This window comes from Ctenocephalides felis, unplaced genomic scaffold (assembly GCF_003426905.1).
Source record: "Ctenocephalides felis isolate EL2017-DRISC unplaced genomic scaffold, ASM342690v1 CF-g0.4_SCAFFOLD_01886, whole genome shotgun sequence".
Lineage (NCBI taxonomy): Eukaryota > Metazoa > Arthropoda > Insecta > Siphonaptera > Pulicidae > Ctenocephalides > Ctenocephalides felis.
The window spans coordinates 113,719,583-113,739,978 of record NW_020538040.1 but is presented as its reverse complement, the minus strand read 5'-3'; the positions used below and the strand labels follow the sequence as shown (position 1 = coordinate 113,739,978).

Genomic DNA, 20,396 nt, shown 5'->3' with positions numbered 1-20,396 from the left:
GTGTCAAAATTTCATATGGTTGGCATTTTGTACGGAATAGTTACTCAATGGAGCGCTTTGGGTCTGAACTTTTTTTTACTGTTTTCCAATTCGTTTGGAATTTTGGAATTAGGCTCATCTTACTCTCAAGTTCAAAAGTGAAAACAATTTAGACTCCTTTGCACTACCCGGGGGGATGCCATTTCTTTTCAGTGGTGTAATAACGTTAGGTGTGGATAAAAGAACTAATTATAAGAGAAAAATGTTTAATAATGTTTTTCAAAAAAGCACATACTTTTCAAGTTACTGGCTACTGAAAATTTGTTTCTTTTTTGCGTTTTTTATCAATAAAAATAAAATTATATCAATAAAAATCCTAATAAATCGCTATTTCACAGTGTTCTAGGAACAATATTAAGTTAATTATGAAAATGGGTTTTTATAGTTCTACAAATAAGCTTTAAGAAAGTACTTCTTTGCGTGTAAAATGAGTGAGCTATCATGCAATTAAAAGACGCATACAATGTTTTTTTTTCATTTAAATCAAATAGTTTATGAGTGCCATTTCCACCAAAATTAAAAATAATCGTTTTCCATCTAGAATTAACTTGGTTTGAGAGATCTTGATGGATTCTAAAAAAATACCATAACATTAGTACAAACGATTTTCAAAAAACTCATGATTTCATAAAAAAATCCATTTAAAAAAAAAACAATTTCTCATTATAATATCTCTGAAAGAATACGTATAAAAGTATATATATGAAAATTCAAGGTATTTTTCAGACTAATTATTGCTTTTTATTATTTTTTGTTACACAAATATTGTTAGAGTTCTAATTGTTTAAAGAGTGCGCGGCTGTCCAACCGGAGTGTCTTTCGAGCCCTTTAACCCTTCGCCGTTTCAAAATAAGAGAAGTTACGGTAAAATTTATGATAGAGAAAGTTGTAGCTCATTTAATCACCTTTAAAATAGTATATTACAAGTTATGATAAAAGAATTAAAATCAGAATTAAAAGAGTTATAATCCAATTAATGCGGGGGGTGGTGACGAAATGCAAATTGTTTTCACTTCTGAACTTTAGATTAAGATTAGCTGGGCATACGCTTTTTTTCCTCTCCAATTACTGCAATAATTTTGTTGATAGTAGGTTGAATAGAGCACATGTGAACAAAATTTGACAAATTAATCCACTTCAAATATGAACTTAAGTAATAATGTATATTGAATTATTAGTGTGAAAAATGCAATTTAGATATTAAAATACTAAAAGCCAGTTAAAATATGGTACGAAATTATAAAAATTGTAGGCAACATTATTGATGCAATTATTTTGGGTAGAAAAATCCAAGGTGATATTGTACCTTGACCGCAGGCTATATATTAATTCTTTCTGAATTTGTTATACTTTTTAAAAGATTTCAATTTTCAACACGTGTATCTATGCTATGACAATAAATACATGGTGATAAATTTGGAAAATCAATGTATTAGCCGTGAATAAACAAAAAATCATTCATTTAAACATCCACATCTACAGGTATGTCTAAAAATATTGTATAACCCTTAAATTCAATAAAATAAATTGAGCTATTGGAAATAAATTTGTTCTATAAAACGCAGTGTATAATTTTTAATATATAATTTTATTGAAAGTATTTTATTATTTGTTAAAGGGATAATTAAAGTGTTAACTGTGGGAATTGAGAATAATCATTTTATTTGAAACAGTACTACATTTAACATCACTCATATATTGGTGTAAATAGTAACTCGAAAAACAATAATGATTATTTTTAACTGAACGGTATAAATATTAGTATCGGATATTAAAAAAACGTAGAGGTGGGTACAGGACAACGTCTGTCGGGTCATCTAGTATATATATATATATATATATATATATATATATATGTAGTCGTGTTTTGCCTTACTTTAATCACAATATATATATATATATATATATATATATATATATATATATTAGGGTGGTCCTTAAAATGGTCATTTTCGAATTTCCTTGCTCCCAGGGGCTCAAATGGTTCCAAATAGATAAAAAACAATTGTCTGAAAGTTTTAGCTCTTAATATTAACGTTTAGATAGAGCGCAATTCAATCAAAATTTTGTATGGAAATAGCATGAAAAAATTTTCAAAAATTTAAAAAATGATTTTTAGATGTAATTTACCGAACAAATGAATGAATAAAACTCATTCATTTGCCGCTAAGTTATACCTAAAACATTTTTTAAAACTTTAAAATTTTTTACTATGCTCTTTCCATACAAACTTTGATTTATTTGCGCTCTATCTAAACGTTAATATTAAGAGCTAAAACTTTCAGACAATTGTTTTTTATCTATTTGGAACCATTTGAGCCCCTGGGAGCAAGAAAATTCGAAAATGACCTTTTTAAGGACCACCCTAATATATATATATATATACAGGGTGGCTGATATGTATTGCAACAAAGTAAAGCGCTATAACTTTGTCATTTTCATTTTAAATTTCATTGTTCAAAAGCAAAAATGTCAGGAATAACATCAAATTTTAGAATCAGTTTATATTTGTTTCAATTGGCCACTTTTGGCACGAATTATGGCCTTCAAACGACAGAAAAACCATAACACGCTGCACGAAAGTGGCTCTGGGGTATTTTGGCCCATTCCCGGCGAGGCGCCTTCTTGGGATGATCGACACTTTGGTATTTTTTAGTGCGAACCTTACTCTTCAAAATGTCCAAGACACAAAAGTCCAGCAAATTTAGATCCAGAGATTTTGGTGGCTATTGTGCGATGCAAATGAAGCGAAAAACCTCTTTTATAAGCCATTTTTGGTAGACGCGTGCTGAGTTTGATGGTGCTGAGTCCTGTTGGAATGTCCATGGTCTGCGATCGAAATTTTTGTCTACCCAGGACTTCAATACTGCCTTTAACACATTTTCCCGATAATTTCGGCAATTATTTTGATCCCACGGTCGATGAATAAGAGTGGAATGTCACCATCGGCCGTTACAGTGGTTCACACCATTACCGTCGGCGGCGCTCGAGTTCTGGTGGCCAATCGAAGGTGTAAATTTTTAGCTGACCTTTTTGGCAAGTAATCCCTATCATTTTGTTTGTTCACAAACTGCTCGATTTGGAAGGACTTCCCATCTGAGAAAACCAAATTTGGTAACTAGCCACTTTCGTGCAAGCGAAGCAACCCCTTCGCTTCTTTCCGTCTAAATTTTTTTTGTGCATCAATGAGCTCTTGCACTTTTTGGATCTTCAATGGCTTTAGTTCAAGCTCATTTTTCAATATGTGCTGCACCCGTTTTTGCGATATGTTCAGCTCACGGGCCATTTTTTTACCACTGCGACACGAATTTTGATTGATTTTTGCCTGAACTTTTTGGATCATTTCTGGGGTTGTTAGTGTTTTTTTTCGTCCACTTTTTGGACACGGTGCAACACTGAGTGTATCACGGTTACGAGATATGGTACGAGAAACAAAATATTTGTTCGCATTTAAATACTGTAGGGCTCGAAATTTAGCCACCTAAGGTTTTTCAGCCAAGTATGAAGCAATCGCACTATCACGCTTGACTTCCATCACGAATAACTTTTTTTCTGAATGCAATAGATCAAAATGCTTTTGTACGCTTGTAAACAATTAAATGAACAATCACTGGAATAAATCTGTCATCTGTCTGATGAGCGGTTTAGAAATGATAGCGGTCTGAAATTGGTTGCAATACATATCAGCCACCCTGTATATGGTCAAGGAAAGAGTTCGCAGATTTTTACTGAAACTCAACAGGAAATTTATTGAAACCAAATATGTTCCATTATTATCGACAATTTTTTGCAATTTTTTGGGTAAAATCATGATGCTATCGGTAAAAAAGCTTATGTGGTTTCCGGTTAAAACTCCTTTTGAATTCCTTTCAATTCTATTAAAAGAGTTCTACAGAGATTAGAACAAATGTGAACAAGTCAGAGGGTACTATACGGTGTCTGGACTATACGGTGGACGCATCAAAATTTCTCAACCAAACTTTCGCAACTTTTGGCATGTTATGAAAAGAGTGTATGGTCGATATTGGATATTGACAACATCTTCAATTCAGGCAGTTTTTTTTTAATTGTCTGGAGTAATCTCTCAAGTTATTTGCTGTATACTTAAAAATAAATTGTCTGATCAACTAGAAGTAGCTCTTGATACTAGACGATTCTCTTCAAATTCCACTACAAACACAGCATAACCTTTTTGGGTGTCGCTCATCATAACTCAACCATTATCTTTTTCGCCTCCGATTCTCGTACGTGATCACCACTCATGGAATGTTTCAGAAATGGTGCGATTTTATTGCATTTCAGCAGAGCTTCGAAGACGTTAATTTGATCTATCAAGTTTTTCGCGCCCAACTCATGAAGGTCCCACACATCGAGCTTTCTTTTGCTGCCAGCTTTGTGTAATTACTTCAAAACATTTTTCTGATTTCATTTCACACCAATGTCGACAGTGCTGATATGCTTATCTTGCTGGACTATTTAAAGAGTACCATCAACTTTTTAGTCATTGGAGTAGATTTTGCACAAATCTGCGCACCGTTCTTCCCTTTATCATAATAATATTGCAAAATATAGCATATGTTTTCATTACTTTCCTCCATTTTAGAACGCAAATAACTTTACAACCACTTGACTAATTTTGATGGTTATAATCTTTTAATAATGCTCAAGATGTCAAAATACGCTGCGATGCGTATTTTCTTAATTATTTGTAACTAACGCCGCCTATCGAAATAAAATCTGCGAACTTTTTCCTTGGTCTCATATACAGGATTAGTGTAGTGCCAGGGCTTCAAAGACCGCATGCCATTTTCTGCCTAGCGTCCTCCTCCATTTTTTAAACTTTTTTTTACAGTGTGTCACTGAAATTATATGAAAAGTACGTTAGTTTCTTGATTACTATTCATTACGTTTTCCATAAGTTATATATTTAAAAAAATATATAATAGTAAAATAATATATTTAATATATCATATAATATCCAAATCTCGAGATGGTGTGCCTCGTCGATGCACCCACATTTTTTTGCATATTTTTCTATTCGTTTAGAATAATCATAGAAGGAACATTATTCTAAAAGCAAACCAAAGCTTTATATGAGATTCGTGTGCAATTATGTAAATTACTCTTTTAAAAAAATGCATTTCTGAAATGTTATAATGACCCCTCCTTAATATATGCTTCAATCAAAGTTTAGCGATATTTTTTATATTAGTTTATTTGAAATCCATTCGTTTTGGCTGAAGTTATATATCTAGTCTTATATCAGGGGAAAATTGTGAATCAACGAAGTTATAAATTTATAACATTAATATCAAAATGGAAGTGTTTTTGTTTGTTTTTTAACTTCCCGTAGGGCAAGTTATAGTAATCGCAAAAAAATCAAAAATGAAAATTTTTATATATCTTCACGTTTCAGAGGTTTCTGAACATTTTGGCATACCTTAGAAAAAATGGATGTATGTTTGTGTGTGTGTGTGTGTATGTGTATGTATGTATGTATGTATGTATGTATGTATGTGTGCGTATGTATGTATGTGTGCGTATGTATGTGCGGATACAAATTTTTGTCGACGATTTCGGGAACACGGATCAACCGATTTGAATAATTAAAAAAACATTCGATTCGTATTGATAAGGAGACGTGCTGATTAGTTTTTGGCGAAGGCAGGTCTAGCCTTTCCGAAGATACGGGGCAAAAAGTGCCGAAAACGGTAACTCAGTTTTTGAGATATGGAGGAAAAAGTAAAAAAATGAGCCATTTGGCGGTCAAAAATGATCATTAGACATATGCACATCAAATTATCAGATATTTTATAGAGATTTTAACAATAAGTATACATTTTGTTAACATTCCTATGGGTTCCGTACCAATGCTTATGCGTTAGACATTGACGCGGGGCTTACGCGCTTTATATTTTGTCCCTATGCAGTTAAAGCAGTACGATTGCTTTGAAAAGAAAGTTCTGATCTTCCACAATATGTCAAAATAAAGAAACAAAAATTTTTTCAAAAAAAAAAAAATTTAAAAAAAAAATTATTTTTTTTTAAAAAATTTTTTTTCAAAAAAAGTAATTTTTTGTCCAATTTATAGTTTCTCAAAAATCTTATTTTTTTCAAAGTAAATTTTTTTTCAAAAATGTTAATCGTTTTTAAAAAAATAATAATTTTTGGTACGGGAAGTTCCAGCAATTTGCCTTAAGTCACTTACAGCTAGTTTATACTTACAATCAGAATACAGTAGAAACTCGATTAACCGGACTAATTGCTGTCGATGGGCATTCGGATAATCGAAAATGCGGATAGTCGAATGTATGAAGAATAATGTTGTGTATTTATTAAAAATTACAAATACATACATATATATCAACGAAAATCAATGTTTATTAAGAAATTAACACTTTCTTATGTGTATATATACATAGTTTCTTAGATTACATTACATACAATAAACAATTATGTACATAAAAATAGTGAACTGCAGCATTAATCATGCAAAAATTCGAATTGTAGGTATGCACATACATATAAATAGGTCACGGTTGGTAGTCCGGATAATCGCGAATCCGTATAATGCTACCCATCCACTAGGCCACCAGGCAACCGAGCAATTTATGACCAAATGACCAATAAATGTCCAGTTGTAAAAATTTTACGGTGTCTCAGGCGATCGAACCAAATTTCATTCATATTTCTTGAACATTAGAGAAAAAAGTATGTATATTTCGAACGTGAAATGAGATAAAATCGACTTTTGTTGCAAATTTTAGATCGTTTTCATTTTATTTAAACATTTATTTTTTATATAAAAATCATATTAAAGTTAATCATATAAAATTAATGTTGTACATTTGCAACAGATGAATTTGGAATGAATTTTGTCTCAAATATATAGCTCAAAATATTGTTCAAACGTAGATCAATAGCCGTTATAACAAATTATTCACGATTTACATTATATTAGAACCTAATTTTAACCTGAAATATGGTCTTTAATCTTGGAATATACGTCTACAATATTTATATTTATATGTATATTTACAATAATGCAGATGCGAGAATGGGTCGTGCAATGTGGATTTCATAAGTGGAATTAAATTCCAAACCAATGACTCATATTTTTTGAGGTGCAATTAAAAACGGACAACTTTTAAAACAAATTCAATATTTTATTTATTTTTGAAGGAAAAAACACGAATTAAAAATCAATTTTTTATTCATATGAATAAAATGTGGAAAACTTTATGTATGTATTTCCCCAGTATAATCAATTTTTTGTAGTATATAAAAAGTTTTTTAATAGATAATAATACATTGCATTGCCGTTCTTACTATATTTATTTCTAAGATTTTATTTATAATATATAAAGAAATTTGGTTAATTAATTAAAGAAAAAAAATTTAATATTTTTCTTATATTATTGAAATCAGCGCAAGAAATGGATTTTGCGATCTAAGGTGTTAACGGTTAATTTATAGAATTAAAAATCAGATTAAATTTATTTGGGGACTTTGGGTTCGAATATTCCTGGACTCAGGATTAATACATTAAACGAAATGTTAGCTTTTACAAAAAGGAATACCCAGGCATTATTGACAGACATTTAATGAATTATGTTAATCAAAGTATGTATTTATAAATACATATTTTACCTACAGCAATTTTTACAATGCAATGTATTAAAACAGCGCAATGTTTTATCTGTTTTTATATATTTATTTATATATAATACAATTAATAGTACAATTGTTAATATATTCATCAGGTTTAAAAGATATATATATATATATATATATATATATATATATATATATATATACAGTGGCGGCGCTAGACCATTCGTGGGCGTCGGCGAAATTCGTTTGCGAGGCCCCCCTTTTTTGCCAGTTGCAAGTTGACTAGTGGTATATGGCATCGTGCCTAGAGGCAAATTGCTGAAACTTTTTTCAAAGCAATCACGTTGCGTTAGCTGCTTAGAGACAAAATATCGAAGCGCGTAAACGCCGCGTTGCAGTCTAACTTAACTCACTATTAATTAAAATCTTTATAAAATATCTGATAATTTGATGTGCATGTGTCAAATGGCTTTTGTTGTGATTTTTTACTGGATTTCCAAAACCGCTAGGTTTAGGAAACCTGCTTTCCTAAAAATGTAATCAGTTTGGCACTTTTTGCCCCATAGCTTCAAAACAGCTTATCCTGCCTTTTCCAAAAACTAATCAGCACGTCTTCTTACCTTCAATACGTGTCAAATGTTTTCTGAATTTTTCAAATTGGTTGATCCATGTTCGCGAAATCATCGACGAAAATTTGCCAAAATGTTCAGAAATCTTTGAAGATATATAAACAGATTTGTTTTAGATTTTTTGCGATTACTATAACTGTTAATTAATCAGATAAATACACCAATTGGAATAGACAAAAATTACACAAGTTAAAATAAACAAACTCTTCGGCAAAAATGGTTTGTTCTCCAGCTATTAGAAAAGCACTAAAATTGAATAATTATCGCGAAAAAGTTTCCTTTTGCCCAACCATTTGATTAGCAAATTTTATGTTTTTTCGATCATTATGAATAAAAAATGGTTGGAAATCACCGACTTAATAACTAATTAGACAAAATTTTGCAATCTGCAAGTGATTAATTAGATTTAAAAATTCTATGTTCATACTAATTTGAGTGCACAAATCCGCACATCACATAGTAGGTACACACGGTCTAAAAGCTCGTCCCATTATTCTAAAATTTAATGAGTTTTTATAATTAATCATTTATCGTAGTTCCATAAAATTTATGTTAGATAAGACTAACAAGTTTTTTTGAAAAAAGATTTTTACAATAAATTACGAAGAAACTGTGCGGTCGATCTTGACGAAAAACAATTCAGCACGATCGCCAACTGAAAACTTTCGATCAGTTTTTGAATTTTTAAAATTGGTTCAGAAATGTCAAAATGACGTTTTTTTAAGACGCTTTAATTTTTTGTTGACGACATCAGAGCGGATCAACCTACAACCAATTTAAAGGATTTAAAAAACATTCGATTCGTGTTGATAAAATTTCAAAGGCAGGTTCAGCGGTTTCGGAGATACAAAAAAGTTTAAAAGGTTATCAATTTTATTTGAAAGAACTGATCATCCCAATAGAATGTTTAAAAAAATATATTGCTTGTGTTGACGGTGTGAAACAATAATTAATTTCAAATTAACAGTTTTTGTTATTATCTCATTGTTATTTCTCATTGATCAATTTTTATTGATCATTGATTACTTTTATTCCTCGAATATTTAATTACTGTTTCGATACATTAAGATTTCCACTCGTATGTATTTCCAAAAAGAACGATGATTTACATTGTGCTCACATAAGAAATACACAAATATAAACAACCAGAGAATTAGCTTGCGCGAAGTTGTTTAGATTTAATAATCTATAGTGTTGACAGACGATATTAGATAATGTCCATAAAAGATAAAAGAGTAAACCACTAATCACCTAGTGCCTGTAAACCACTAATCACCTTCTTTACTCGCACATCCGTATAAAAATAAATTAAATTTTAAATAATTAAAATTTTTCTGGGGCCTCTTGCGAGGCCCCCCCAGGCGCGAGGCCGTCGGCGGCCGCCGACACCGCCGACGCCTAGCGCCGCTACTGTATATATATATCTTGATAGTTTTTTCGACGTTGAAACATATTTCAAAGTAACTAGCAGCCCATTCGTCGAAATAAAAAAGGTATAAAGTATAAAAACTTTTATTTATACGTTTCGACACAAGATGCGTGTCATCATTCAGCAACTACAACAATTTGAAAATTTTATTAACTTTTTTTAGTTATTCATAATTTTTTCTAAAAAATGTTTTTTTCTCTAATATGTTATTAAGTTTAATTTTTTAAAATAAATTTTTGTTGAGTGTTTTTGTCCTGTGGTGTGTATAATGTTTCTCTATGCTATAATTAATTTATATTGTTGTTTATATTAGTTAATAAAATTTTCAAATTGTTGTAGTTGCTGAATGATGACACGCATCTTGTGTCGAAACGTATAAATAAAAGTTTTTATACTTTATACCTTTTTTATTTCGACGAATGGGCTGCTAGTTACTTTGAAATATATATATATATATATATATATATATATATATATAACAAAGTCTAATAATCGGGCATAACATCAATAAAAAACATGAATTTCTTTCAAAAATTTATTTTAAATCCATACGTTTCGGCTATAATCCTAGCCTTCATTCAGTGGAAACTAAAAATAAAATTAAAAACTAAAACAATTGAATTGGAGTGAAAAGAAAAAAATAAAATAGTAATTAGTACTTACAATTAGTTGATCTTAGTGTTAAATTGGAAAATTTTAATAATCCATGGTATTAGGATATGGTAACTAATTACTAATAATAACTAATTGTAAGTACTAATTACTATTTTATTTTTTTCTTTTCACTCCAATTCAATTGTTTCAGTTTTTAATTTTATTTTTAGTTTCCACTGAATGAAGGCTAGGATTATAGCCGAAACGTATGGATTTAAAATAAATTTTTGAAAGAAATTCATGTTTTTTATTGATGTTATGCCCGATTATTAGACTTTGTTAATACATATGTCAACATCAAATTCAGAATCATACAAAATATATATATATATATATATGCATACAATTCTGAAACAAATGTCATAATATACATGAATTCTGAAGAATTTGAATATTTTTATATATTTTTTGTAATGATTAATTAATGATGATACAAGTATATTAAAAATTTCATATTCTATCGTGCTGCTAAGTAACAAAATAAGTTTTAAAATTGTCACGAACTGCAGATGCGCTTAATGAGTGTTTCATTTCGAAATTGCTTTGGCTTGGATCATCATCAATTGCATCAATATCGATATCGATGTCAATGTTTTCCTTACTTAAAAAATTATGCAAATAGCAGCAGGCTAATATTATTAGATTTACTTTTTTCATTGATAGATTAATTGCTCTTGCAAATATTTTAAATCTGCTCACCAGTATGCCAAAAGCATATTTTTACCTATGTGATTTTGAAAATATGTTTTTGTATTTTATGAAAAAAGGTATCGTTTCGAGTCATTTTATGATTATGGTCTCATAAAATTGGCAAAATATTCAGGTAATATCTGGTTGCTCCGATGTCCGCCAGAACTGCGAACATCATTTTATTCGCGTGAACTACTAATTTTTATCATTTTACTACGGATCTTCATAAAAATCTTCAATTCGGGTGGTAATGATTCTTTTGTATTGTTAATTTTTTTTATAATGCTTGTTGAAACATATAATAGGCGATGTCTTGCGAATTCGAAAATATTGCTCATGACATCATGTATCTGCCTCTTGTTCATTCCATAATAAATCTTGCGATTAACTGAGGTCCGGATAATCGAGGTTCTACTGTACAGTGTACACGCATGTATACAAAAGCTTTCGAATGAATTTTTCGTAGTTTAGTTGTGCGCAGATCACGCAACTAGTATTGATATACTGTTCTGCCACTACATACGACCACCTATAAACATGTTGCATTTGAAATAAAAATATCTAGTTAGTTTTGACATAACTAATGAATCTAATTAAGAATATAACAAATATCTTTTTGCATAATGATCTTTATCTGTTATTTAGTATTCCGCTGTGGAACAACGATTAGTTTGATTTTATGTTGAATTTTTTGTTTTCTAATTCGATTTCAGCGCGACAGGTGGCGCAGACAGCGGCCCCGCTTCGGCCGCCAACACTCCGACAGATGAGCAAGCCGGCCAACTCGGAGCAGGTACACGAATTAAATATAATGTGATATAAACGTTATAAATTATTTGAATTGATTTAATCGTTATTTCTTATTCTCAACATTTTAGTATTATTAATCATTTGTTTCTTCAAAGTAGTATTGGATATTATTAAGGCATTAAGTATATCTAATGGTTTTTATGTATTTTGCAGTCACAAACAAAGCCGTAGCAGGCGTCAAATCTTTTGGTGGGTTTTTGTATTCAGCAGTCAACAAAGCAGGTGCCAAAGTGAGCGAGGCTGGTGCAAAAATCAAGAAAACCGTTGAAGAAAATGTGAGTCAAAATAATTGTTTTTTTAAAACAAGTAATCGTTAGCATATTAAGAAATAATACAGTTTATATTATTTATATATCTATTTTGAAGTTTTATTAATCGTAGTTTATCAATATAAGTTGATTTGAGTATTTTAATTGTAATAAGCAGTGGTGTTGTCGAGCCGGAATGCTCCGGAACGTCGTTCCGGTGCTTCCTCGTTTGTAATAACGAGAACTGGCTGAATTGAGTAGTATCGAGGCAAAGTATCGACACTGAGTACTGAAAAAAGAATCGAAACAAAATATCGATACCAAAAAAGTATCGTGGCAAAAGTATCGATACTACTCAGTACAATATAATAATACAGTTAAATCAATACTTATTATCGTTGATAAACATATGTTCTCTGGGGTAACAGAAATTATATTATCGACATACGTAATCTTAAACTCTAATTCTTTTATTTATTGTTAATCGCTGGCTTCGAACTGAGCATTCATTAACAATTTCTTTAACAAAAACCATATCGCGCTCGGCTTATCGCTTATCTAAGAAGAGCCGTGCCGCCGCGTCAAAAGAGAATGAGTGGTTTCATAAAATTCGAAGAATTTCGAATTCGATCGAAACTTTTGGCGGGATCAAAAAATATGGCCGATACTTTTTGAGTAGTATCGGCGAAAGTATCGATACCGCCAAAAGAATCGGCCCGAAGTATCGATTCCAAAAGTACTCAGTATCGAAAAAAAACACAGTACCACTGGTAATAAGTGTGATAAAATATGCTCTTTATTCTAAATTTATCTCAGAAGTAGTTTCCTTATTTTATCATTTATAAGATCCACAGAGATTGCAGAAGTAGCATAATAAAAAATGGCCTTATAAATGAAATTGATTTATTTGCAGTAAATTTTATAAATACGCAAATTAGTAAAATTTCTTCAACAGATTCTTATATTTTTGATATTTATACTATTTTATATAATTTTTTGTCATCTTTTTGTGATCTTTTTTCGGAAAAATGCCGTGTTTTAGTATCTTCATTAATGTAAAAATAATAAATCGTGCTTTAAAATCAACATGCGGTTAATGCAATGCCAATATCACCGTTGAACATACTTGAAAAAAAATCAATATAGTAATGAAATCAATCAAATCAATATAGTAATGAAATCAAACATTTCAATAGTCATAAGTTAATGTATATCTGCAAAAATATTGAAAATACTTATTTTTATTTGGGACTATAGATGTATTAAATTTTTGCTTAGAATTAGACGGGTGTTTTTTACTAGTTTATGCGATATGGCAAAAATTATGTTTTTTATTTGACTTCAAATAACTGTATTAGCCATGTTATGGAACCTTCATCGCGTGAAAATAATCAGGATTTTCGTATGATTTTTTTGTTGAAAACGTATATTTTCCTCATTACACATCGCTTATGTGTTTGCACGCATACAGCAGGTTATTCTCTCTCGCTCAGCTTCTCTAGTATTGATTCGCACAGAAGCCTTCTATTATATAATAAACATGCATACATATAAAATATTCAGAACTTACTACTATTTAGAAATTTTTTATTAACTTCCCGAAGGAGAAGTTTATGTTTTCATCATCGCTAATTATATGTTTTCTCGACGTTTCAAGCCATTCTGAATCAAATGAGACCAAATTTGGAAAAAGTATGTGTGTGTGTGCGTGTGTGTGAACAGATTTTTTGCCGTAAATCGACGTTTTCTCAAAAACGACTGGATCGATTTCAAAAATAAAAAAGCCATTCGATGTATCTAGATGAGGACTAACGTTTCTGAGTGCGACGATCGGCCGGGCTGTTTCTTTGTAAATCGCAGAAAAGTGGAAAATTTTTCGTCCACGTTTTAGCCCGCAATTCTGAATCGATTTTGAAAATTCAAAAACCGTTCGATAGTTATAGATTGGGAATCGTGCTGATTAGTTTTTGGTAAAGATCGGCCGGGCCGTTTTCTTGTAATAAAGTTTCTTGAAAAAAAATGTTGACTATTTTTATGATTTTTTTTTACGGTAGATACCATAGTTTTGTATATCATACTAAAATGTTACGGCCCTACGACAACTTGTTTAATTTAAAAAATTCGTCAAAGTTTGCAAAAATTAGTATCGTTTTTTGGCATTTGTCAAGATTAGACCTGTGATCGACGTTTTCTCAAAAACGCCTGAACCAATTTCATAAATTTAAAAGATTTGATGTATCTCAATGAAGACTATAGTTTGTCGGTTTTGTAAGAAGATCTGCCGAGCCGTTTCTTTGTAATTTGAAAAAAAGTGTTAGACTTTTCGTCCACATTTAAGCTCAAACTACCAAATGGATTTAAAAAAATCAAAAACTGTTCGAAAGATATTAGTTGGGAATGATACTGATTAGTTTTAGGTGAAAATCTACCGAGCCGTTTTCTTGTAATTAACTGTTGAAAAAAAATGAGTCGATTTTTATGAAACTTTTTTTGGCGATATATATTTGGTCTTATAGAACTTACTGAAATATTACGGCCTTACAACAAGTCGTTTAATTTTAAAAATTCGTTAAAGTTTGAGAAAATGAGTAGTTTTTTTGACGTTTGTTGAAATTAAAGTTAGGCGATTTACTTTGTATAACAATAGAGTATTTGGTCTTAATGAACGTACTAAACCATTAAAGCCTTACGGAAACTGGTTCAATTATAAAACTTATTGATTTGTGATAATTTGCTTTTAGAAAATACTCCGAACACGTTAAGTTCGTTCTTTTCCAATTATGTGTAATAAATCCACTCGGAATACTTCTAATCACTCATAAATTTATTTGTTTATTATTGATTAAGTCGATTATTTACACTTATCGGGAAGTTCATGTAACTTGCCTCAAGGCTAAATACCGATGGCAACTGGTTTTATGTTCTATTCTTTGTTTTAATTGAACTAATTGAACTTATTCGCTTTCATACTTATACTCATTCATGTGTCTGTTTTAGAAATCGACAAATTTGACGTCGAGATTCGATACGTACTTTCAAAAAATTAAAGAGTATCTCAATAACAAACTAGTGGGGTGGGTGGCATCGTGCCTTAAGGCAAATTGCTGGAACTTCCCGTACCGTAACGAAATGTTCGAGGAATATTGAATATTTTCAAATAGATTATTATAAATATTGTAACATTGTCTAATATTTATAAGAATTATATAAACTGAATTGCAGAGTTGAAATTATTTGTTTAAAGTATATTAGAACTATAGTCAGAATTAAAAATAAAATCTGAATTATTATTTTCGATATACAAAAAATTAAAAAAAAAAAAAAAAAAAATTAATTGAAACAAATTTTTTTTTTCCAAAATCAATTATTTTGTTAAGACAAGCAGAAAGTTCTTTGAATCAATTGAATCTGACGCTTAGTTCCCTCAAAAACTGCCATTTTTTGTACATTTAGCTCTGTATCTCCGAAATGGCTCGGCCTACCTTTGCGAAAAACTAATAACCCCTTCTCCCAATTATTACTAATTGAATGTTTTTAGATCATTCAAATCGGATGCTCCGTTCTCTCAAAAACTCGATTTCTATTTTCTGCACTCTTTGCTCGTTATCAATTTTTCGTCCACGTTTTCGGGCGCACGGATCAACCGATTTGAATGGTTCAAAAAACATTCGATTCCTATTGATAGGGAGATGTGCTGATTAGTTTTTGGCTAAGGCAGATCCAGCCGTTACGGAGATACGGAGCAAAGAGTACAGAAAATAGAAATCGAGTTTTTGAGTGAACGGAGCTTCCGATTTGAATGATCTAAAAAACATTCAATTAGTAATGATTGGGAAAAGTGATTATTAATTTTTGGCAATGGCAGGCCCAGCCATTTCGAAGATACAGAGCTAAATGTGCGAAAAATGGCAGTTTTTGAGAGAACTAAGCGTCCAATTTATATGATTCAAAGAACTTTCAGCTTGTTTTAACAAAATAATTGATTTTGGAAAAAAAAATTATCATTTTTTTTGCTTTTTTTCTTTTCTTTTAGTTTTTTTAACATTTCGTTACGGTACGGGAAGTTCCAGCAATTTGCCTTAAGGCACGATGCCATACACCCCACTATTTTAATTAATGTGTTTAGCGCGAGGTTTACTTCAATGTGAAAGTCAGTAAATAATAGGCAGACAAAAAGTTTTTTCAACCATACTTTGATTAGCTCAACTTTTGGCAAGTTTCCATAATATCAATTATTATATTCTGGTACTGATCCAAATATATATGTTCATTTAGCATGACCCAAAATATGTCTAGAAGTAGCAGTAAGAAGAAAGTATATTAGAATGAGAGATCATAATTAGAGAAGTAGAAGTATGAAAATTTTAATATGAGATCTTTTTAAGGTATACAATTTAATTTCTTTTAATCACAAATTATAATGTTTTTTTATGAATGTGACTTAAATTCATTAAAGCATTCGTTAAGAAATAATTATAAATTAGTAATTTATAATAAATGACTTATATTGCATTATATTTGTTACAATTGAATATTTTGTAGAACTTATTGGGCGAATTCAATAAAGAGCAAGAAGCGTTTATTAAAGGCCAACAGAGCAATACTGCGGCTGCCGTTCCTCCTTGGGCAGGACATCCAAATGAGGAGGCGCTGAAGGAGGAATGTCTAGGATTGTCAACGGTAATTGTTCTTAATAATTATTTAATTTGGTATAACATCTCAATGTAGGTAATAATTTATCGCACATTTTTATAGCTAGATTTCGAAGAATCGCTACTTTTCAGACATTAATTTTAATTATGGCGACACCGTTGACTATGAGTCGACGAGTTGTGAGATAGTCGAAACCTTACAAAGATCATTTAATTTCATCGATAAAATCATTAAGTATTGTTATGAATTGCCTAAATAATAATACATATAAATAATTTACTCACCATAGGACCGTCGCAACTTCGTACGGGCGCCGCCAGCGGGCGTTGATTTTGCATTCGACTACGACGTGTCTTATCCGACCGCTATCGCCATTATGGCCGAGGACCCCAACCTGGAAGAAATGAGATTTGAACTTGTCCCGAAAATGTAAGAACAAATCAAGAATATAATTTGTAAATAAAATAATGGCATTTATATTACTCTTATAATAAAATGTTTCTTCATCAATATGTTGATACAATCTAAAGATGTAAAATAACATTTATTATAATTTATTATAATATTATATATTTCAGAATCACTGAAGAGAACTTCTGGCGAAATTACTTCTATCGCGTATCTCTGATCTGTCAGGCCCATGAGACTCAGCAAACTGGTAAGTAGCATTTTTATATGATGGAATTCTATTCTTATGTTGTTTGATAGCAATAATAGTTTAAAATGACAAAATAAGCAAAACTTTATTGAAAGAGCATTTTAAATTCATCAGATAGTCCGTTACGTTTTTTGATTTTGTTAATTTCTAATTTATATATTAATGATTTAGTTGTATTGAACATAATGTTTATATTATTTCTGTTTTCATTATAATTTTGTTTTTTTTTTGCATTATTACTTTCGTTTTTTACTGAAATCTTATCGAAGACAAAACATTAGCAAGTGAAGGCGATAAAGCGACAACTGGTGACTTTAAAGATTCGGAAACAAAATTGCCAAAATCAATGAATAATTTAGAAATCGATGTCAGTACAAAAGGTAAGCACGGCTCGTAATAAAAATATCTCTGTGTTTTAATTCATGTCGAATATTACTTATAATGAATTTATTTTTATATTGCATCATATAAATTACCAAAGATTGTACTAATACATTTATATGTCCTTCACTTCACTTATGTAGCTGAGTATCTAATATAAATCTATAAATATATAACTATAAATATATAACTATAAATGTTGTTTTTAAATCATACTATATCTTTAAAAATATAGCAATGTGCGTAATTCGCAACGAAATTTTTATTAAATTAACATAGTGATTATGATAAGTTGTATATAAAAGTGGTAATTTGCCGCAATTAGAAATGTGCAATCAAAAGTCGTAAAGGTATACATTCATAATTGGCAAAGTTTTATATAAATCAATTCAGTTTTATTACTTTTAAATATTCCTACTATAGTTGTTGTGTAATCAATAAATGGTTACGCACTAATCTTCGATAATTGGAAAATATACAACTTTTTACAGCCGTTTCGACTGACAACTAAATTACTAATTTACTGAACTTATTATTATTTTTGTTTATTTATTTTTTGCACACAAGACACGTACTACTATTGAATACAAATGAAATTGTAATTGAATAAGATATTTAGGCGAGGCGATCTGTTCCGCTTATTAATGATATAGTAATTCTACTTTGCCATATTAATAAATACAAACTTAACAAACCCAAATCTTTTAAAAACAGCGTTGTTAAATGAATTCAATTTATATTTTTACACCAATCGACTTCTTAATTTGTTTTAGATTATTTTCTAAATCTTCTTGCAAATACTATTCCATACGAATAAAATAAAAACAGATCTAATCGTTAGATATCAGTATAATAATAACTTAAATAATAGCAGCCAAGTCCAGGGAATTGGAGCGAAAACATAAAAAATGACAATGGTAAAATAAGTTTATTTATGAAGTAGTATGACTTTTAGATTTGGTTTCTTACTATACGATGAATATTTGTCTCTGAAGTCTTGTTTTTGTCAAATTATTCAGACAATTAATTAATTTTTGTCTTTATTCCCTGGACTTAACGAATGAAACTTTGTCATTGAGTGTTTTTAACCCAATCTTCGTTTTTCTTTTTTCTAACAGCCTAAAGAAGATGACAAAACGACTATACTAAAACCAAATGGCGTCATGACTTTGATATGATTGTATTTATAGAAGCGTAATTTCGTATCACAAAGATTTCCTATCAGTAATCCCAATTCTTCACCTTTCCCAAGAAGCCTATTTTGTAATTTATTAGTTTAGTTTAACGCTGTATAGTTTGTGTTGTCATCAATTTGTCATTTATATTTTTAATATCATATTTATTTTAGCATACGCTATTGTATTGCGACTAACCTTTGACAAAAACATTTATAATTACATCTCCAAACATGATAAAAACGCTGACACAATGGTAAAAGAAAAAATAGATTATATAATGAGTTATTGCGACCGTAAAGTTTCCGTAAAATAGTTTATATATGTTATAGTTTATCAATCAAAAATCAAGTCAATTGGCACAAAAATGGTCAAGGATACACTAAGTATTCTTATGTTCACCTTTTTGTAATGATACGGTTCATTATTTGTAAGCAGATATTATTTTTTACCAGCGTGGTAAGTTTTCCATTGGTCTGGCGAACGAGTCTTCTTATCTTTAGGAGAACGACCAGAATTTAAGAAATAAAAATTGGTTAATATTGTGAATACCCTGGACGCATTTATATTCCGTTTATGGAAATCTGTATTATCTGAACCTACCTACATTCCGATTGCTCTATATATGTACAAATATAGGTAAACATATCTGTCCGCGTACTTCAGATGTTAAGTGGAATAATAATATTTCAGTGCACGAACGAACGGCATGGACATCGCTCTCTGCCCGTCTGCCGTCGGTCTCTGCTCTTAACTCAAATATGCGTTGCAAAGTGGGATATAATTCAATCTTTAGCTGTATTATTCATTATTGAAATGCATTCTTATTCTATAACACCTTTTAACGTATCGCTTCAGTGAACGTATATTGTATTGTGACTTACGCCGGACATTGAAAGACGAATAAACCGTTTACACTCAACTAATTCTGGTCTGACATTTCGACATATAATTTTCGGTCAGAATTTTATCATTATAAAATGATCTCACTTTGCAAGAAACCACGCGTTCTAGTCGTAGCAAAATTTTAATTTATATTTCAATAGGGGAGTCGGCGAAATATGAATTGTTTTAAAACAAGCTCTTCTGATTTATAAATAACTAGTTGTAATTTTAGCATATACATACATATAAATATAAACAAATTAATTCTTACAAAAGAAGTACTATATATGTGTCATAACTATTACTGTACATTATTTAAAATTAGTAGCACAGTTACTTAGAGCACTTCGACTTTAACTATTGATTAATATATAATTGCCTTGTTCAAAAACTAGGTAATTTGGAAGTTTACTACTGCAGGTCTAGAAATTGTCTTTTTGTTAAATTTTACATTAGCGCAAATCTTATTCCGAACATACATCTTTATATAATAATAACCGCGTTTGGTTTATGATAGAGATCAATTCTACG

General features: G+C 30.4%; 1 protein-coding gene across 3 annotated transcripts in view; it reads left to right on the top strand.

Moving 5' to 3' along the window:
- LOC113377904 (synapse-associated protein of 47 kDa) overlaps nucleotides 1-20,396 on the top strand; it is a 54,038-nt gene that overhangs the window by 32,163 nt on the left and 1,479 nt on the right. For 2 of the 3 annotated variants that reach the window (XM_026618356.1, XM_026618355.1), the window contains exons 3-8: nucleotides 11,769-11,848; nucleotides 12,019-12,140; nucleotides 16,656-16,793; nucleotides 17,056-17,195; nucleotides 17,345-17,424; nucleotides 17,694-17,804. In XM_026618356.1, the coding sequence (XP_026474141.1) occupies nucleotides 11,769-11,848; nucleotides 12,019-12,140; nucleotides 16,656-16,793; nucleotides 17,056-17,195; nucleotides 17,345-17,424; nucleotides 17,694-17,804 (671 nt within the window). Of the gene's footprint in view, nucleotides 1-1,637; nucleotides 1,671-11,768; nucleotides 11,849-12,018; nucleotides 12,141-16,655; nucleotides 16,794-17,055; nucleotides 17,196-17,344; nucleotides 17,425-17,693; nucleotides 17,805-20,396 lie in introns of all 3 variants that reach the window. The other variant, XM_026618357.1, reaches the window with a different exon arrangement.